The sequence below is a fragment of the Lygodium microphyllum genome, chromosome 9 (genome assembly GCF_053477565.2).
Source record: "Lygodium microphyllum isolate KBCC chromosome 9, Lygodium_microphyllum_v1.1.10, whole genome shotgun sequence".
NCBI lineage: Eukaryota > Viridiplantae > Streptophyta > Polypodiopsida > Schizaeales > Lygodiaceae > Lygodium > Lygodium microphyllum.
This window is the reverse complement of record NC_141143.1, coordinates 122765961-122782722: the sequence shown is the minus strand read 5'-3', so window position 1 is coordinate 122782722 and position 16762 is coordinate 122765961. Positions and strand designations below refer to the sequence as shown.

At 41.1% G+C, this 16762-nt stretch overlaps 1 protein-coding gene across 12 annotated transcripts in view; it reads right to left on the bottom strand.

Moving 5' to 3' along the window:
* LOC148031522 (phospholipid--sterol O-acyltransferase-like) overlaps positions 1-16762 on the bottom strand; it is a 110126-nt gene that overhangs the window by 56639 nt on the left and 36725 nt on the right. For 11 of the 12 annotated variants that reach the window (XR_015691912.1, XR_015691913.1, XR_015691908.1 and 8 more), the window contains exons 6-9: positions 6738-6924; positions 6451-6631; positions 6253-6352; positions 6043-6137 (exon numbers count right to left, since the gene is read on the bottom strand). Coding sequence is in view for 6 of the 12 variants with exons in the window: in XM_087685047.1 (XP_087541173.1) it covers positions 6043-6137; positions 6253-6352; positions 6451-6631; positions 6738-6924 (563 nt within the window). In the remaining 6 variants the exon portion in view is untranslated. The remainder of the gene's footprint in view (positions 1-6042; positions 6138-6252; positions 6353-6450; positions 6632-6737; positions 6925-16762) is intronic. The other variant, XM_087685051.1, reaches the window with a different exon arrangement.

Genomic DNA, 16762 nt, shown 5'->3' with positions numbered 1-16762 from the left:
TCTTCAAATGAGAAATATCTGGTTTCCTACCAGTATACCTCTCCTCTGGAGTCATCCCATGTATTGGTGCAGTAGGAGTCTTGTTTATTATGTAGACTGCTGTAGCAACTGCTTCAGCCCAGTAAAAATCTGGCAGGTCTTTTTCATTGAGCATGGCACGAGATACCTCTCCAATATGCCTGTTTTTTCTTTCTGCAATTCCATTTTGCTGTGGGCTATGACTGCATGAATATTGTTGCTTTATGCCATGCTCCTGCAGGAACCTTGCAAACTCATTTGAGAGGTACTCTCTCTCTCCATCTGACCTTAGGCATTTTATTTGCAGGCCTGTTTCTTTTTCAACCATAGCTTTAAGAGTTTTGAAATGCCCAAACACTTCACTTTTCTTTTTCATAAAATACACTCAAACTTTTCTGCTATAGTCATCAATAAAAGTGACAAAATAATAACAGCTTCCAATAGATGCAGCTTTAGTACTCCACACATCAGAGTGGATTAATTCCAATGGCTTCTTACTCTCTTGAACATGTCTAGGAAATGGTTTCCTTGCCTGTTTTCCAAATTGACAAGCTTCACATACCTTATGCATTTCTGCAACCTTGAATTTAGGCAATCCTGCAACAATATTTTGGGCTTGCATTGATTTAAGTCGATGTACATTAACATGACCAATGCGTTTATGCCAGATATCAATATCTGCAACTACACCGGTCCCATGTGCAAACATTGCTGCACTCAATTCAGGCATGTCTGCATCCAATGTAAACATTCTGCCCTTCTTCTTTCCTTTTTCTATCAAGCGACCTTTATTTTTCATATCCTCAACAAAGCATCCATGAGAATTAAATCTGACCTGCAAGTCCTGCTCAACCATTTGACCAACAAAAACCAGGTTCTTGGTGGTATTCGGGACATGAAATACATCCGACATGTATTTCTTTTTTCCATCCTGCATAGACAAAGGAATTTTTCCAATCTGCATAATAGGATGTGCAGTATCATCACCAGTCTCCACAAATCCTGTTTTTTTCATTTTCCTTGCATCCAGCATCCATTCTGCATGACCTGTCATGTGGTTTGATGCACCTAAGTCAACATACCACACATCGTTGCTTTCTTCTGCACTTGTCACAGAATTGGTCATGTGTTGCACCATAAACAAATGCTCATTTCTGTCATCACCCTGTCTACTAGAAGATGCATAATTCCCTTGTTGCAATTTTCCATTCATGATGTCATTCTGCTTTTTATAACAGTCTTTAGCCATATGACCCATTTTACCACAGTAGTAGCATTCAACATTACTGTTTGCATTTTGGCCTCTTTGCCATCCACCACGACCTCTTTGGCTCCCCCTGCCTCTAGAGTTACCACGTCCTCCTCCATAGGACTGGTTTTCTTGAGTTTGCTGCATATTCTAATTTCTACCATGCCTCCAGATCGGCCTCCTCTACCTCTGCCTCTACCTCTTCCAGCATTTGAGTAGAAGACAGCTTCTTTTGAAGTTCCTCCTGAAGAAGATGCACCACCATTTCTCTGCTCCTCAGAAATTAGAAGAGCAATGAACTCCTCAAAATTAGGAAATCTTTCACGGACAGAAATGGATGCTCGGAACTGTGCATAATCCTTTCCTAGACCATTCAAGGTCACAGAAACTAAATCATCATCTTCCACTGGCGATCCAATGGAAGCAAGTGCATTTGCAATCTTCTTCACCTTCATGTGGTAGTCATTGATGCTCATACTTTCTCTTTGCACATTGTGCAACTGTTGCTTGAGCTGCATTTTCCTAGCTTGTGTATTTGTGCTATACATTTTTGACAGAGTATCCCATGCCTCCTTTGGCGTACTTGCATCCTGAATATGCACAATCATAGAGTCTGAAATACTGATAGATAGCCAGTACATAACTTTTCTGGCTCTCTCATGCCATCCTTTAAATACCTGCATTTGCTATTGATTGGGAACATCAGGAAGAACTGGTTCTTCTTCATTTCCTACAACGAATTCCCAATATCCTTTTCCCATAAGGAAATTCGTCATTCTAAACTTCCATGCTTGGAAGTTGTTCTTGTCAAGCTTTTCAGTGACAATCTGTGAAAGAGAATCAGATGCCATTACAGAACACTGCAAAAAATTCTGTCACTGCAAAAAACACAGCTTCAGCCTCACAAGGGCAAATCTGCAAAACTGACGAAAGTGATATTTGACCACACAGTCACTTCCTAGTGACGATTTTGCATCAACAGGCAACAAGGATGATTCTGTAACTCCCAATGTCTCTGCGCACAGGCATACAATGCAATTTCTACAGTAACTTTTCACCGACCTGTAGAACAGTGGTCGCACAGCAAAAACAGGGCCTTTTCCTGAGTGCGTGCGGAAAACTTCCGCCTCCAAAAGAGGCACCGAAATGGCCTCAAATAAAAAAAACAGGGCAACCGCGGACTAAAGCCCTCGCCCGCAGCATATACTGCCCTCTTGCTACACCGCGAAGGGTCTCTCAATATGAGACAATGCACTCTTGCACTTTTCGGCTGTGCTACCTGCAGAGACTTACTCCCAAAACAGAAAAAATGAAAGCAACACTGGTCCTTTTACCAGAACACCGCGAACTTGGTTTGCTTTCTTGAGCTCCTTACCACGAACAAGGCTCTGATACCATGTCAAGATTTTGGGAGAGAAGGAAGGAGTCTCACTTGTAGCTTTCTCACTTGCACAATGGGGGAATACACACACAGGTGGAGGCTGAAAACAGTTTTCCTCTTCTTAGTTATATAAGCCAAAAGAACTCACTAGTACATAGAAATAGAAGAACCCTATATATGGGTCTCAAACCAAACTCAACTAACTAAGGTGGCATACTAACTGAGCCACAAACTAGAGTAGATAAGGATAGCTGTCATCTAGCTATTATTCATGGGCGGTGTACCAACCGCATCTGCAACTAACAAGTCGGTGACATAAATGCACAACGATCACCCTGGTATATCACGAGTGGAGCTCGATATCTCAACACCTACACTTAGTCTTGGCCTTGGTTGCACAGCTTGACCTGGACTTGTACTAGATGGATGTTAAGACGGCTTTTTTACATGGGGACTTGCATGATGAGATTTACATGGAGCAGCCTAAGGGCTTTGCAGACCCTCGTAGGGAACACCTAGTGTGCAAGCTAAATAAAAGTCTATATGGCTTGAAACAGGCACCTAGGGAATGGTACCATAAGTTTGATGCATTCATGCAGTTACAGGGCTACAGCTGCAGTGCTATGGATCCGTGCTTGTACACGAAGAAAGCCCGTGATGCTTCTTTACTGATTTTGGTACTCTACGTGGATGACATGCTTTTAGCAGGGACAGCTCATGAGGAGCTAGATCCTCTTAAGGCTCAGCTCAAGAAGAGCTTTGAGATGAAAGATCTGGGACAGGCCTCTCATATACTTGGTATGCGCATTACACGTGATAGATCTCCAGGACTACTCTATCTGTCACAGAGAGAGAATATTCATAAAGTCCTTGAGCGCTTCCACATGCAGAATGTTAAGCCTATTGGCTGTCCATTACCTTCTCATGTGAAGGTTTCACAAGCCGATTGTCCGCAAACAAATGAGCAGAGGGCCGAGATGGCCAAGATTTCCTATGCATTAGCCGTGGGCAGTCTTATGTATGCCATGATAGCCACCCGTCCAAATATAGCTTTTGTAGTTGGGGTTGTGGCATGTTACATGGCTACACTTGGTAAGAAACATTGGGATGCTGTGAAGGGTATCATGAGGTACCTGAAGGGCACAACAGATATGTGTCTTTGTTATGGCAGCCAAGATACAAGAGTCGTGGGATACACTGACTCTGATTATGCAGGACATGTAAATAGTAGGAAGTCCACTTCTGGCTATGTGTTCACTTATACTGGAGGGGTTATCTCTTGAATGTCTAGGGCACAAAAGTGTACGGCCCTTTCTACTACAGAGGCCGAGTATATTGCAGCACAAGAGGCTTGCAAGGAGGCTATCAGGTTAGGTTGTTTGATTGCTGACCTTGGTATGACAGATGCTATGCCTACATTGCATTCGGAATCTATGAATGCCATTCAGTTGGCCAAGAATCCGGTCTTCCATGCGAAGACAAAACATATTAAGGTGAGGTATCACTTCATTCGTGAGGTCGTTGAGGACAAGTCTGTTGACCTTGTCAAGATTCCGATTGAGTAGAATCCTGCAGACTTGCTCACGAAGATCCTCACTACCGAGCGCTTTGCCTTCCTTAGGAGATTGATGGGCATTGGATGAGATGACGTCTTTTTTCTCATCCTGTTGTATATGTGTACATGTTGTATTGTCTTTTCTTTTTTCTCTCTCACTGGAGTAGATTCGCCTTTAAGTGGGAGGTTGTTGGGGGTAAAGGCGCCTCCGCCTAGCCGCCCGTGTATTACTACACTGACAGTATCCGCCATTGCACATTGCACGTGGCAGGCGCCCGTCACAGTCACTTATTCTTTATTCTTTTAGTGACAGTTTGAATAAAGGAAGGCCCGGCCACACATTGTGGTTGTTGGAGTTCCCACTTTTAACTCTCTCTCTCTCTCTCTTTCTCTCTCTCTCTCTCTTGGCTCTTGCTCTCCATCCGCCATAGCTCTCACCGCCAAGCTTTTTCCTCTTGGGTTCCACTTCCCTTTCAAGAATCACAAAAGAGGTCAGGACAATAGATTCTACTAAGATGATTGCTATTAAATACTTCGTGTAGGTGAGGGGGAGAAGGGACAGCTATTACCAAAAAGTTCAAGTAATCATTTTCAACATATTGAATCTAAGAAGGATCTTCTCTGATAATGATTTGCTGGCTTTTGCCCTCATCTCGTGGCAAACCATTAAGATTGCATGATGATCTTTATCCATCCGGCTTCAATCCTCTTGCTCTTGCGACATGCTATGGTTCCAATTTTCCTTGGTGGGTTTTGGTGAGTCTTATGTTTGTGTATAATGCCAGCCTCGCATTTACTAGTTGTGTAAGCCAAAAGAACTCAATTATAAAGAAATAGAAGAACCCTATATATGGGTCTCAAACCAAACTCAACTAACTAAGGTGGCATACTAACTGAGCCACGAACTAGAGTAGATAAGGATAGCTATCATGTAGCTATTATTCATGGGCGGTGTACCAACCGCATCTGCAACTGACACGTCGGTGACATAAATGCACAACGGTCACCCTGGCATATCACGAGTGGAGCTCGATATCTCAATAGACCGCCCAAAAGGGATTTAGGGTTTTGTATATAAAGTTGAAAAGTGAATGAGAAGCTCATTCTTGTGTGTGGCCAAAAGTAGCTCTCCTCTTCTTCTTCTTTTTGTTCTTGCTTGCTTGAGCTTGTGCTTGAGAGAGGGAGTGTGAGAGTGTGAGGGAGTGAGTGTGTGAGGGTGAGGACCGAGGAGGAGAAGCTCTCCATCTTCTCCTCTCTTCTTCTCTCCTCTTCTCTTCTCTTGTCTTGCTCGATAAACTTAAAGGCCGCTCCACCTAAACCATCAATTGTCATTTTGAAGGTAGCTTAATGATGCTCATTTATGATGAGCCTCACTAGACCAGAAGCCTTTCTTAAAAGGGCTTGCATAATGTTGGAATATCTTTTTCATGTGTTTGCTTTTTAAGTACAGATCTTACCCTCAAGCCTTTGCATCGGCAAACTTGAAATGCTGAGATAGGCTGTAAAAGATTCAATAGCTTCACATTCTTGCACTCTTCACATTCAATAGCCAAAATTTTGAAGATTATCTTCATGCAAATCTGTCAAGACATGCAGTGGACCTAAATAAGATTAAAGAAGGTTCTCCACAATCAGGATACCATAGCTGCCAGGAATTAATTCCAAAGGGACTCAAGATGCTTCCTTATGCAATGAACCTTCTTCAAAGTACCTTTTAAGTCTTCATTGTAAGTATACATCAGATATGTTGGATAACTTATGGATGGTGTGTGTGAGCTAATGAAGATATAACTTTGACCAACTACCAAGGTCAAGGTAGAAGATAGGGCACTTGCAGACCTTGTTTGCAGAGTTCCTCCTGTCTCATAGTATATATCTGTCATCAGCCAATTGTCAGGGTATGGTTTTCCACTGGGGGCAAATTGATAGCCAATCTGAAAAGAAATTTGAAACAAGCGTTGCAAAAGTCTGTCAGCACACAAGTATTGACTGCAGAACTATAATTCCATGAACAGGAGTGCACATAAAAAAATATTATTTTTTGTGAACCTCAGTTTTCATGTTGATTCCATAAACACAAAAAATGTTCCGTATGGGTGGCCGCCTCCAAGGAGTAAGAGCATTTAGAATGGGGTCATTCAAGTAGAACCTGCATTTCAGAAAAGAATTGAGAAACAAGATTCCTTTCTGCTAAACGAATTTGTCTTAATAGCAAGGTTATGAGAAAAAGATTAACCAAATCGTAACTCTTTCAGCTGATACAGCACTTTCTTTGCTTGCGGATCAGCATGTGATATTGCATGAAAAAGAGTACCATCAGCAATGTCTTGGGAAGAGAAGGAATGCTTGACAGATGTGTTTGCAAACGTGCTACACTGAAACATTCCATTCACAGCTTCTGTCATTGTAGCACTATAGCAATTAGTTCCTGCAATTTATCTGAGATTCATCATTTATCAGTCAACACAATTGATGGTTCAGCTTTGTCATCTCACACACTACGAAACACCTAAAACGTCTGTGGAAAAACTCACCAGTAGGAGCTTTTGGAATGTGAACTTCTGCAACAGGTAGAGGCCATCTAAAGTGCTCCAAAGCACTTTCATCTTTGTACTTTACTTCTTTTGTACAGGACCCCTCATCAGAAACATGGGAATGTTCTGATAAAGGCAGCATCCATAATGAAGCTCCAAATGAGTTGCACATGACTCGTGCAGTACCCTGCATATACAAATGCTAATAGAAGAAGTGAAAGACTGTTGCATTTCACAAGATCATGCATGCTATTGGTTAGAGTTCTCTCTTTAGAGAAAAGCAATTAGCTTCAACACTACTGAAGCGAGCATTAAATCTTAAGCATGCTATTAAGAAGAGGTGATTCTTTTCAAAAAGAAGAATGGAGCATAACAACATACGCTATGCCCTGAAAAGATATTCTACAGTGACAATGTATGTGATATCAGTGTTCCGTTTGCTAAAACAAATGGTGCATGTCCTAGATTTGTGCATATGTAGAAAGGCTATAGATATATAATCTAGGTAAAGTAAGTCCATATGTCATCAAGGGCAATTTTGGTTATTTCACTCTACCATAGTGCCGTGCTAGCCATGACCTATTAATGTTGCTCACCTGTTGTAATCATGCCATCAAGATAGAGAGGGGGAGTGGATGTCTCACTACACAGGAATGTTAATCCTTGGGTCTCAATACAAGTTGGCGAGTAACTCTTCCCGAATTCTCAACAAATAAAGACAATAAAAATAGTGATGATATGATGAAGAGATCCTGCTCTGAATAAGCATCTACAGCTCAGCCTCAGCCAACAAGCCTTTTGTATTCCAGAGCACCTCAAGTCTCAAGAATAATTTCCAAATTCTAAAACAAAGAACTCCTTGACAACTGCATTGTAGTGATAGAAATCATGCAACAAAAATTTCTTGTGGCCCTGGTCTCTCTACAAAAATAAAATTTGCCACCCAATCAATCTCTGAATATCCTGTCACATTCTGCAGCAAGACAAATGTGTTCCACATAAATATCCAATCATCTGCTCATATGCCCTAATTTAATGAGGATTTAATATTATTTTATCTGGTCACATGCTTCAAGATCTGTGCAATAAAATGTTTTTCCGTATGAGGAGCTTTAATGGTTTCCTTCACTTGGCAGGAAGGAGGAGCATCTTATTGCAGCTATGCACAATACGCCTTATAAAAAAATCCCAAAAATGATTTTTGGCAATTCCATGATAAAACCAATGGCTCCTATAGGATGAAATACTTTCAATGGATTTTCAATTTGGGGGACATGTTCATCCGGAATACTCTTAATGGAAAGTAAATGGGCAACAGCAACCCCTGAAGCCTATCTCCAAAGTAGTCTCTGGCTTGGACAAAGGAGTAGTTTGGCCGATCAAAGGAGCCAATAGCCAGATCTTGCCACCTTCAGACTTGCAGATCACAAAGATCCCTACCTCCAATAAGGGACAAAACTTTGCATTGTGAAGCAAGGCTATGTTAGCCCAGAAATAGTATTAATTAAGGCCAAACTTATTCATTTGAGAACAGCCCCAAAGTTCTAATCAGGGGACCATACGCCCACCCAAACCCTATAAAAGGAGGCCAAAGGAAAGCCATTCTTCATCCCACATGTGATCCTATCATTCCACAGTTCAGTAATCATCCTTCCCACATCAATGACCAGCCTCTCCACAAAGCCATTAGCAATCAATGCTAGCTGCCTGCTGCCTGCTGCCACAACTGCTTCAGGACAGCCACAACATTATTTTCATCAGCTAGGTGTTAGCTCCTAAAATGCAGCCATCTACCGCCTAAAATGCATCCCCTGCTGCCCACACTGCCACTGAAAGCCAAAACACCAATTCACCCCCATCATCAGCACCCAAATACAGACGTCCTCTCTCAATCCAAGACCCCTACCTTGAGTGCTTCTTGGCTGCTCAAATTCAGGATATGTTCAGTGATTATACACTCCACAGCTATATGTGGCATCATCCAGCTTTACCTTCAGCAGCAAACAGCTCGGATCACCTCTTGGAGTGTCCTTGACCATTGTGTGATCCTGTTCCCTATTACTATCCTCTGCTTCAAGCCTTTTCCTTCTTCCAACTTGTACAGCAAGTCGCAGCTTCACTGCCACTCCTTGTACCATGTACCTATCACACCTTTTCCATCTTCATTTTATACTTCCCTTTACATGAGAATTCGTGTTCATGTATTACTCGAGGAGTTTGTTCTTTGTTTATCTAATTAGCTAACTGATCATAACATGGTATTAGAGCCAAGTGCTCATTGTCATCTAAGCTATTGTGAACATATGGGCTGACACTTGCAAAGTAACTAACACTTGATCATGTCCTCGCTCTCTCCCATCATTGGAGAAAAATATACTCTCTTCCCCATCATCCGACCAATATCACTACTGGAGTATGGGAGCCCTCGAGATGATGGATCTTGCTTTTTTTCTGTTTTTCCAAAAAACGAAGCAATAAAATAAAAACCTCAGAAAAACACCTCTTTGAGTCCTAGCTGGATTGGTAACAACATGGGAGAACAGATATCTCCACCAACTTTCACCCATGTCTCCTATTGGTTCACATATGGGGCCTACTCCACCTACCTTCTTCACGCTTGAGGCCAAAGGGAGGGCATGCAAGGATTTGAAGCTCCCAACTAGGGGAGAATAAACAACTGTTGAGACAATTGGTGATCTATTTGACATCCTCATCTCAATTAGGCCTGGTAGTAGGTTCATGTATGCTTTTTGGTTTGTATGGGCCACATCCTTAGTTGCACTTTTTGACATGCAAGTGAATGTTGTAAGTCAGCAAGTCAGACACATATCAATGTGTGAACTCCAAAAGAGGAGGCTCTAGAAATAGAAGATCAAGATCAAATGTAATATTGTTTCTTGCAATTTACATTTTGATTCACATGAGCATGTTGTTGGTGCATCACATTCACAAATCTCTCTCCCCCTTGTGCCAATACAGACAACTAGGCTGCTGTGGATAGTGGTGCCAAACATCACATGACACCAAACTTGGATATCTTCATCTCTTAAGAGACTTGTAGGTAATGATGCTTGGTGCAATAAAAATTCCACGGTCAAGATTCAAAGCATCAATTCATTTCTCCTCAACACTCATCAAAACACAGATAGGCAATGTATTCCTTGTTCGACCTTTATATGTGAACTTACTCTGTGAGGGATGAAGATCGAAGCTCTCAGCTGAGAGTACACAATTGACAATAAAGAGTGAGAGAGAGTGAAGACATAGCATGACTCCCAATGCAATTACCAAGTGCAATGAAAGTACAAAGTACAACCTTTAAACCTTAGCATTGTTAATGTGCCTTCTTACCTGAAAGGTGTTAAACACGATAAGTGACCGAACTGTGTAACATAAGCATAAAAAATAGAAGATAATGTCACTGGGGGGAAAAAAACTCTCATAAGGAGAGTAAAAAGTGCCCCAGTGTCCTACTGCGGATCATGGACACTCCTCTGTGAGGGTAGGCATGAGTCAAAAACCAAAAAAAAACCCCTGGAGTTAAAAGTGATTAGCGTAAAAGGATCATCCACCAAAGGTGATCAAATTTAAAGCATTGCAAAATGCTTCAAATTTGTCGCAAGGAATTAGCTTTGGCGAAGATTTTTGCCACATTGTTAGTGGTAGAACAATAGACAAGGTTGATATTTTCTACATATAGCCTCTCTTTATTAAAGTGATAGTGGATCTCTATGTGTTTCATGCATTGGGTTCCATGCCACTACAATGACACTCTAATTGTCAATAAACAAAGAAATAGGTTTGGTGACAGATATATCAAGATCAGCCAACAAACGTCTCAGCCATACACATTCAACTGTGGTAGTGAAAGCCACCTTGTATTTAGCTTCGCAAGACGATGTGGCAACAGTGGATTGTTCTTGCTAAGGCAAGAGATGCAAGATGACCCAAGAAAGAAAGAGTTTCCACTCGTAGAGTGATGTGAATCAAAATCACCAACCCAATCTAAATCACTATAAGCGTGTAATTGCAGTAATCTCCCCTTAGCATAAAGCAATGCAAGAGTCCTAGTATCCTGCAAGTAACGAAAAACATGCTTCATGGCTTGCTAATGTGACATGTGTGGATTGTGCATATATCTGCTCAGGGTTGAAACTACAAACTGAATATCTAGCCTTGTGTTGCATAAATAAATGAGACATCCAACTAATGGAGCATATGTATAGATGTCAAACAAATCACTATCATCATGCAAAGACAACTTGAGTCGAGTCTCCATTGGTGTGCTAATTGCCTTGCAATCTTGGAAGCCAAACCTCTTAAGGAGTCTACCAATATATCTGGACTGTAACAATCCAATGCCTCTAGCATCATGAATGAATTGAATGTCTAAATAGTAATGCCAAGACCCCAAATTTGGCATTTTAAAAGTTTGCTGTAAATTTTTCTTGAATGCTGAAATTTGATCAGCATGTGTCCTTGTGAGCACAAGATCATCTACATAAAGACATATGACCAGCAAGGATCCCCCCTCTTTGCATACCTAAAGAGTAGACTTTGATGGGCTGTTAATTTTTGCATACCAAGCTCATGGTGCTTGCTTTAAACCATACAAGGCCTTTTTCAACTTGCATACCAAGTGTTTCGATCCCTCGACTGCAAAACCAATGGGCTGCTATATATACACTTCTTCTTGAAGTTTCCCATGACGGACTTCCTCACTGCTAACATAATCCCAAAGATTTTTTGTAATCAACACATTGTTCATCATGAAAGACCATATAGAATAATTATTGCCATCCAATCTATCCTCGGACACATATGTGAATACATCATTCTATCCCTAATTGGCCATGGTAAATGTCACTATTTCAAAGAACACAAAAGCAAGAGCCAAAGCTGGAACAACCCGGAAATCTGGAAAATTTCCAGGAATTACAGCATGCACCACGCTGTAATTATCAAATCTGTGTTACACTTGATCAAAATTGTCCAATGTACATGGTGTCCAATGCACAAACAGTGCTCAGCGACACAACCGATGCAAAAGCCTCAAAATTTTGTTGTCCAAAATGCACAATTTTAGTCTATTTTAGACTGAACGTGTAGTGAATGTGCTAATGTCTTCTCAATGCCCAAAAGCCCCAAATTTTCTGGCCTGCTTCCCAAGAAATTTCTGCTTCAAGTGTGTCCAAGACACGTTTAAGAGCAGAAATGGATTGCTTGGGCAAAAGCCCTTTGCTGTAATTCAGATTTTTTAAATAAGAACTGAATAAATGCCTTCTTTACCTCTAATATTGGCTGCCTCAAGCTTGAAGGAGTTGAGATGATGGAGGAGCTCAAAGAGGCATAGGCAGGGGAGCTGCGGTTGGCGGCTGACAGAGCTAACAGGCACTAGCGATTGGAGGAGCTGACAAGCACTGGTGCAGAGAGCTGGCATTGGCGGCTAATAGACCAAGAGGCAGGGGAGTTGCAGCTGGCGATGACCCTTTGGGTAGCACCCTAGCAGCATTGGCACTGTTGGTGGGGCGAGTGACCCAACCGGCATTGCTGGTGGAAGCAACAATGGCTGGTGGCGGGGGTATCTGGTCCAGGGGCTGCAAACAGACGAGCTGAAGCTAGAACTCGCCTATTGCTCAGATACCAAATGTGAGGGATGAAGATCGAAGCTCTCAGCTACGAGTACACAGTTGACAGTAGAGAGTAGAGAGTGAGAGAGAGTGAAGACACAACACGACTCCCAATGCAATTACCAAGAGTGTAATGAAAGTACAAAGTATAACCCTTAAACCTTAGGGTTGTTAATGTGTGTTTACACCCAAAAGGTGTAAAACACGATAAGTGACTAAACTGTGTAATATAAGCACATAAAATAGAAGATAATGTAACTGGGGGAAAAGAACTCTCCTTAAAGTTCCCCAGTGTCCAAATGCGGATCACCGACACTCCTTTGTGAGCATAGGCATGAGTCAAACCCAACATACTCTTAGTCTACTAGCTTGCTAGCTGGGTTGAATTGTTCTTTACCATGAATGTCATTGCTAGATTGGTCATCACTCAATGTAAAGCACAACCTACTGGCCTTTCCTCCATGTCACATTTTTTTGTCCGAGATGGCTTTAAGTCTCATTGAGTTCACTCTTTGTTGCTTGAGCTCTTGCTGATACATAGTGCCTTTGGCATTACCACCTAGATCCAACCCTAAAATCAACAAAAGACCTAGATGCACCTCCACATAGCAAGCAATGCTAACAATTGAGTAGAGGAAAAACTCATTTGCTTACCAATGCTGATTTGATTTTTCCTCTTCTACTTCAATCATTAGCTAGTTTGTAAAAGAAAACATAGAGTGAACAACAATGATTGAAACACACAATCAAGTACTTCACCTAATCGTAGTTGAACCTCAACTAGCAATATGGATAGATCCAAGAATCCAAGTGTCAACTCAACAAACCCTAGTTGATAGCATCTAGTAGGCTACGACCTTTAACATTAGAAATATGACTCCATATGCCATAGAACATAAACTTGTTGAATTGCAAGAGCAACAAATTATTATTGTCACAATCAACTAGTTAATATTAACAATTGTTGGATTTTCACTCATGCCTACTCTCACAAAGGAGTGTCAGTGATCAGTAGGACACTGGGGCACTTTTTACTCTCGGTACGAGCGGTTTTTTCCACCAGGAGAATGACAAATCTCATCAATCCTTCTATTTAGATAGACTTTTTTAGCTTTGTAGTTCCTAGCCCTAGTGCTTCAAACATAAACTTATAAACTCCTCAAATAAGCCTTGTACTGCAACCTCTGTACACTTTGTGAGGCCCTTGCTACAGCCTCTGGATGTCCATCATGTTTGTGGTACCCACACTTAGCCTTTTTTTTTGCAACAGCCTCTGGAATTTTGCCATGTTTATGGTGTGCCCACACTTTGCAGGTGTTGCTTTCATTAAAGCCTCTACACACTTTGTACTTCTGGTTGTGATTGAGGAGGGGTTTTGAGATATTTACAATCACACCTACTTTAGTCCCTTTGTAAGGAGCAGTGAGGGCTCAAGACTAGAATCCCATATGCACAGTAGGAGAAAGTACCACCACTCAATTCCTATAAAGCATTGTATTTGCACTCTTTTTCAAATGCAATGATAGTACTCTTTTCTTTCCTGTAAAGTGTCATGTCACTGTCAATACACAAGATTGTGTTTATGAGTCCAAGTCTCAATCTTGGAATCTAATTCACTTTTGTGACAATTTGTCTTTGTCAGGGTCAATGTCTTCATGAGTTTCTTTTTCCTCTTTCAACCTCCATAGCTTCTGCATCTGCCATGCTCTAGATCCCGCATATTTTGACAATTTAAAGACTGGATAATGCTGAAAATTGGGTTTAGAAGGCTGCTAATTGGTAAAAATACCCATGCAAATTGAGAAAACGTTTTTTGGGGCTGGGTCTTGGCCATTTAGTTAGTTTTCAACTTGAGAAAAAGAGAGAGGGGACTGCTGGTCAGATTTCAGACGTGTTCTCAGACATTGCAGGTAGTAAACAACAGCCAGGAGGTAGAGAGCACTAGTTGACAGCAATTGTCGCACAAGGAACTGCTGGCAACAGCATTTAATGCAAGCAACAACAGATTGGAGGGCTTCAGACAACATGCAACATCATTTAATGCTGATTGGTACAAGTTGCAGTCTAATTCAAGGGTTTTCCCACGTGAAATTCTGAATTTTCTCTCTCTTTGTCATTCTCTCACCTATTCCATCCCATCTCAGGAGATCTCAGCCTATCTCAATCATTTGGAGCACATCTCAATCAGATTTGGTGGACAATAGGAGGATTTCTACTATAAACCCTAATTTACAACAATAATTAGAGTTTGGCAGCCACCTCTATACACTTGCCAACAAGAAAAAGCATCGTACACTAAAATCAGCACTTGCAATGTGTGGTATTGTCAGGGATTTTAGATGTCCAACCATCCATTGTAAATTTGGGGCAACATTTGGCCAGTCGAGGTTCAATTAGAGCAAGTCCTAAGGTGAAAATCAAGAAGCGAATTGCTCAATTTGTTGGCTGATTGTTGGAATAGCAAAGGGCTTTTGAGTTAGCCAAGGAGATTGTGGAATCTCGACTTATAATCAATCCATTGAAAATTGAAGTTAAAGAAGTACCCAAAGGGGCACCAGTTCTAGGGCCAGTGGGGTGTCCATTGTTCAAGCTTATTAAGGTAAAGAGTGCATTTAAATTTATGTTTATTTGTTGTTGATTGCTATAACTAAGTGCTTAATCAAGAAATTACCACCCTCTCCAAAAAGAAAGGCTAGTTTCATGGTTCCATTGTCAAGATACCACTCAATCCCTTGATTTAGTGGGCCCAAGTCACCAAATTGCAAGCCAAAGCTTTGTGCTAGTGATAATTTTTACTCTTAGCTGAAAAATCATAGCAATATATCTTCATACGATGAGATGGAAGCAAGCAATGATGGTGCCTCTCAATATGAACATTCACATGGGAATGAAGGAAATGCAATGCTTGATCTTAGACAAGGCTCATATGATGGACAACAAGCTGAAAATATTGCTGATGGGCAAGATACAGGGCCTTCAAGGCATAATGAGGCTAATGACCAACAAAGTGAAGAGAAATTTGATAACCAATTCGAGAATCAGATAAGAACAACAACAAATATCTTTACTAAATTGACAAAGGATCTCAATTTACCCAATTTTTTAATACTTCGAAGAAAAACAACAAGGGCAAAAAAAAGTCATCTTCCATACCTTCCAAAGAGTAAGGTGCACCGAAGGTAGTGCCAAAGTCTTCACTTGAAGCTTCCAAAGATGCTAACGAAGCAAAACAAGTGGTACCTACAGGGCAAGGAATGCAAATGCAAGGCCATCATGGAACTACCAATCCAATGGATTTTGGACAACCAAGCATACATGTTATGATGGGGCAACTAGGATACTTTAGTGGTAGGATGATTTTTCATGCTATGGTTGGACAGGGACCACATACGGGAATGTATGGCACAAATCCCTATGGTATGCAGCAACCAATGCATAGTGTGGAAGGCCCAATGTATTCGGGTATGGTTGGAAATGTGCAAAACCTATGTATGATAGCATTGGCTTAATGCCTAGGGCACAAACTAGCATGTTTGGTAATGCATCTGCACCCCCGAATGCTTATGGGGATCAAGGAATGAGTGTTGGTCATGCAAATGCACCTATTGGTATTCATTTTAATGTAAATTAAGCAATTGCACTCTTTTTACAGTAGCAAGTATATGACAACTTGACACCCAAAGGGGCATCAAAGGACTATGATGAGGGTGGAAAAGAAGTGAAGTTTGCGTCCTTCAATGGTACACAAGATAGACTGAAAGCTTTGAATTTCATTCAACAGTTCGATACAACCTATTCAAGGGGAACTTTACCACGTTCTCAAAATTTCGAAAGGCAACCACTTTCTTGAAGAGGAATGCATTGCAATGGTGGCCCACTCTTTTGATACAAGGTAGAGCATCATCAACATGGATACAATTCAAGCAAATATTTGCATCAAATTGGTTGACAAGTACCTTTGAGGTGGACATCATGACAGCTCGGAATAAGCTGGATGCTAAGGAATACAAGAATTTGGAGCAATTCAATAAGAAGTTTTGGGATGCATTGCTGCCCGTCACTTCTTATTGCCCCATACCCCTTCATGAGCAAGAGGTCTATCACATGGATGTGAATTTTTGAGATGCTTTAATCTTACCGATAACATTTGATTAAGTTATTAATCAAATGTGCAAGATTGTTTAGCAAATGTGATGTACATGGCAGTCATTTCATGATAACACGCCAAGGACCCCGAGGATGCAGTGGATGTCAAAGGCAAAAGTTGTGATAAGTTATGTCAACTGGGTTTTGGTGGTTAGTTAGTATCAATTTTAACCCTATGATAATTATTTAACCAATAAGTGTCAATGGTGAAACTAGGGACTAGCATTAATTAATTAATTATTGCTAGTC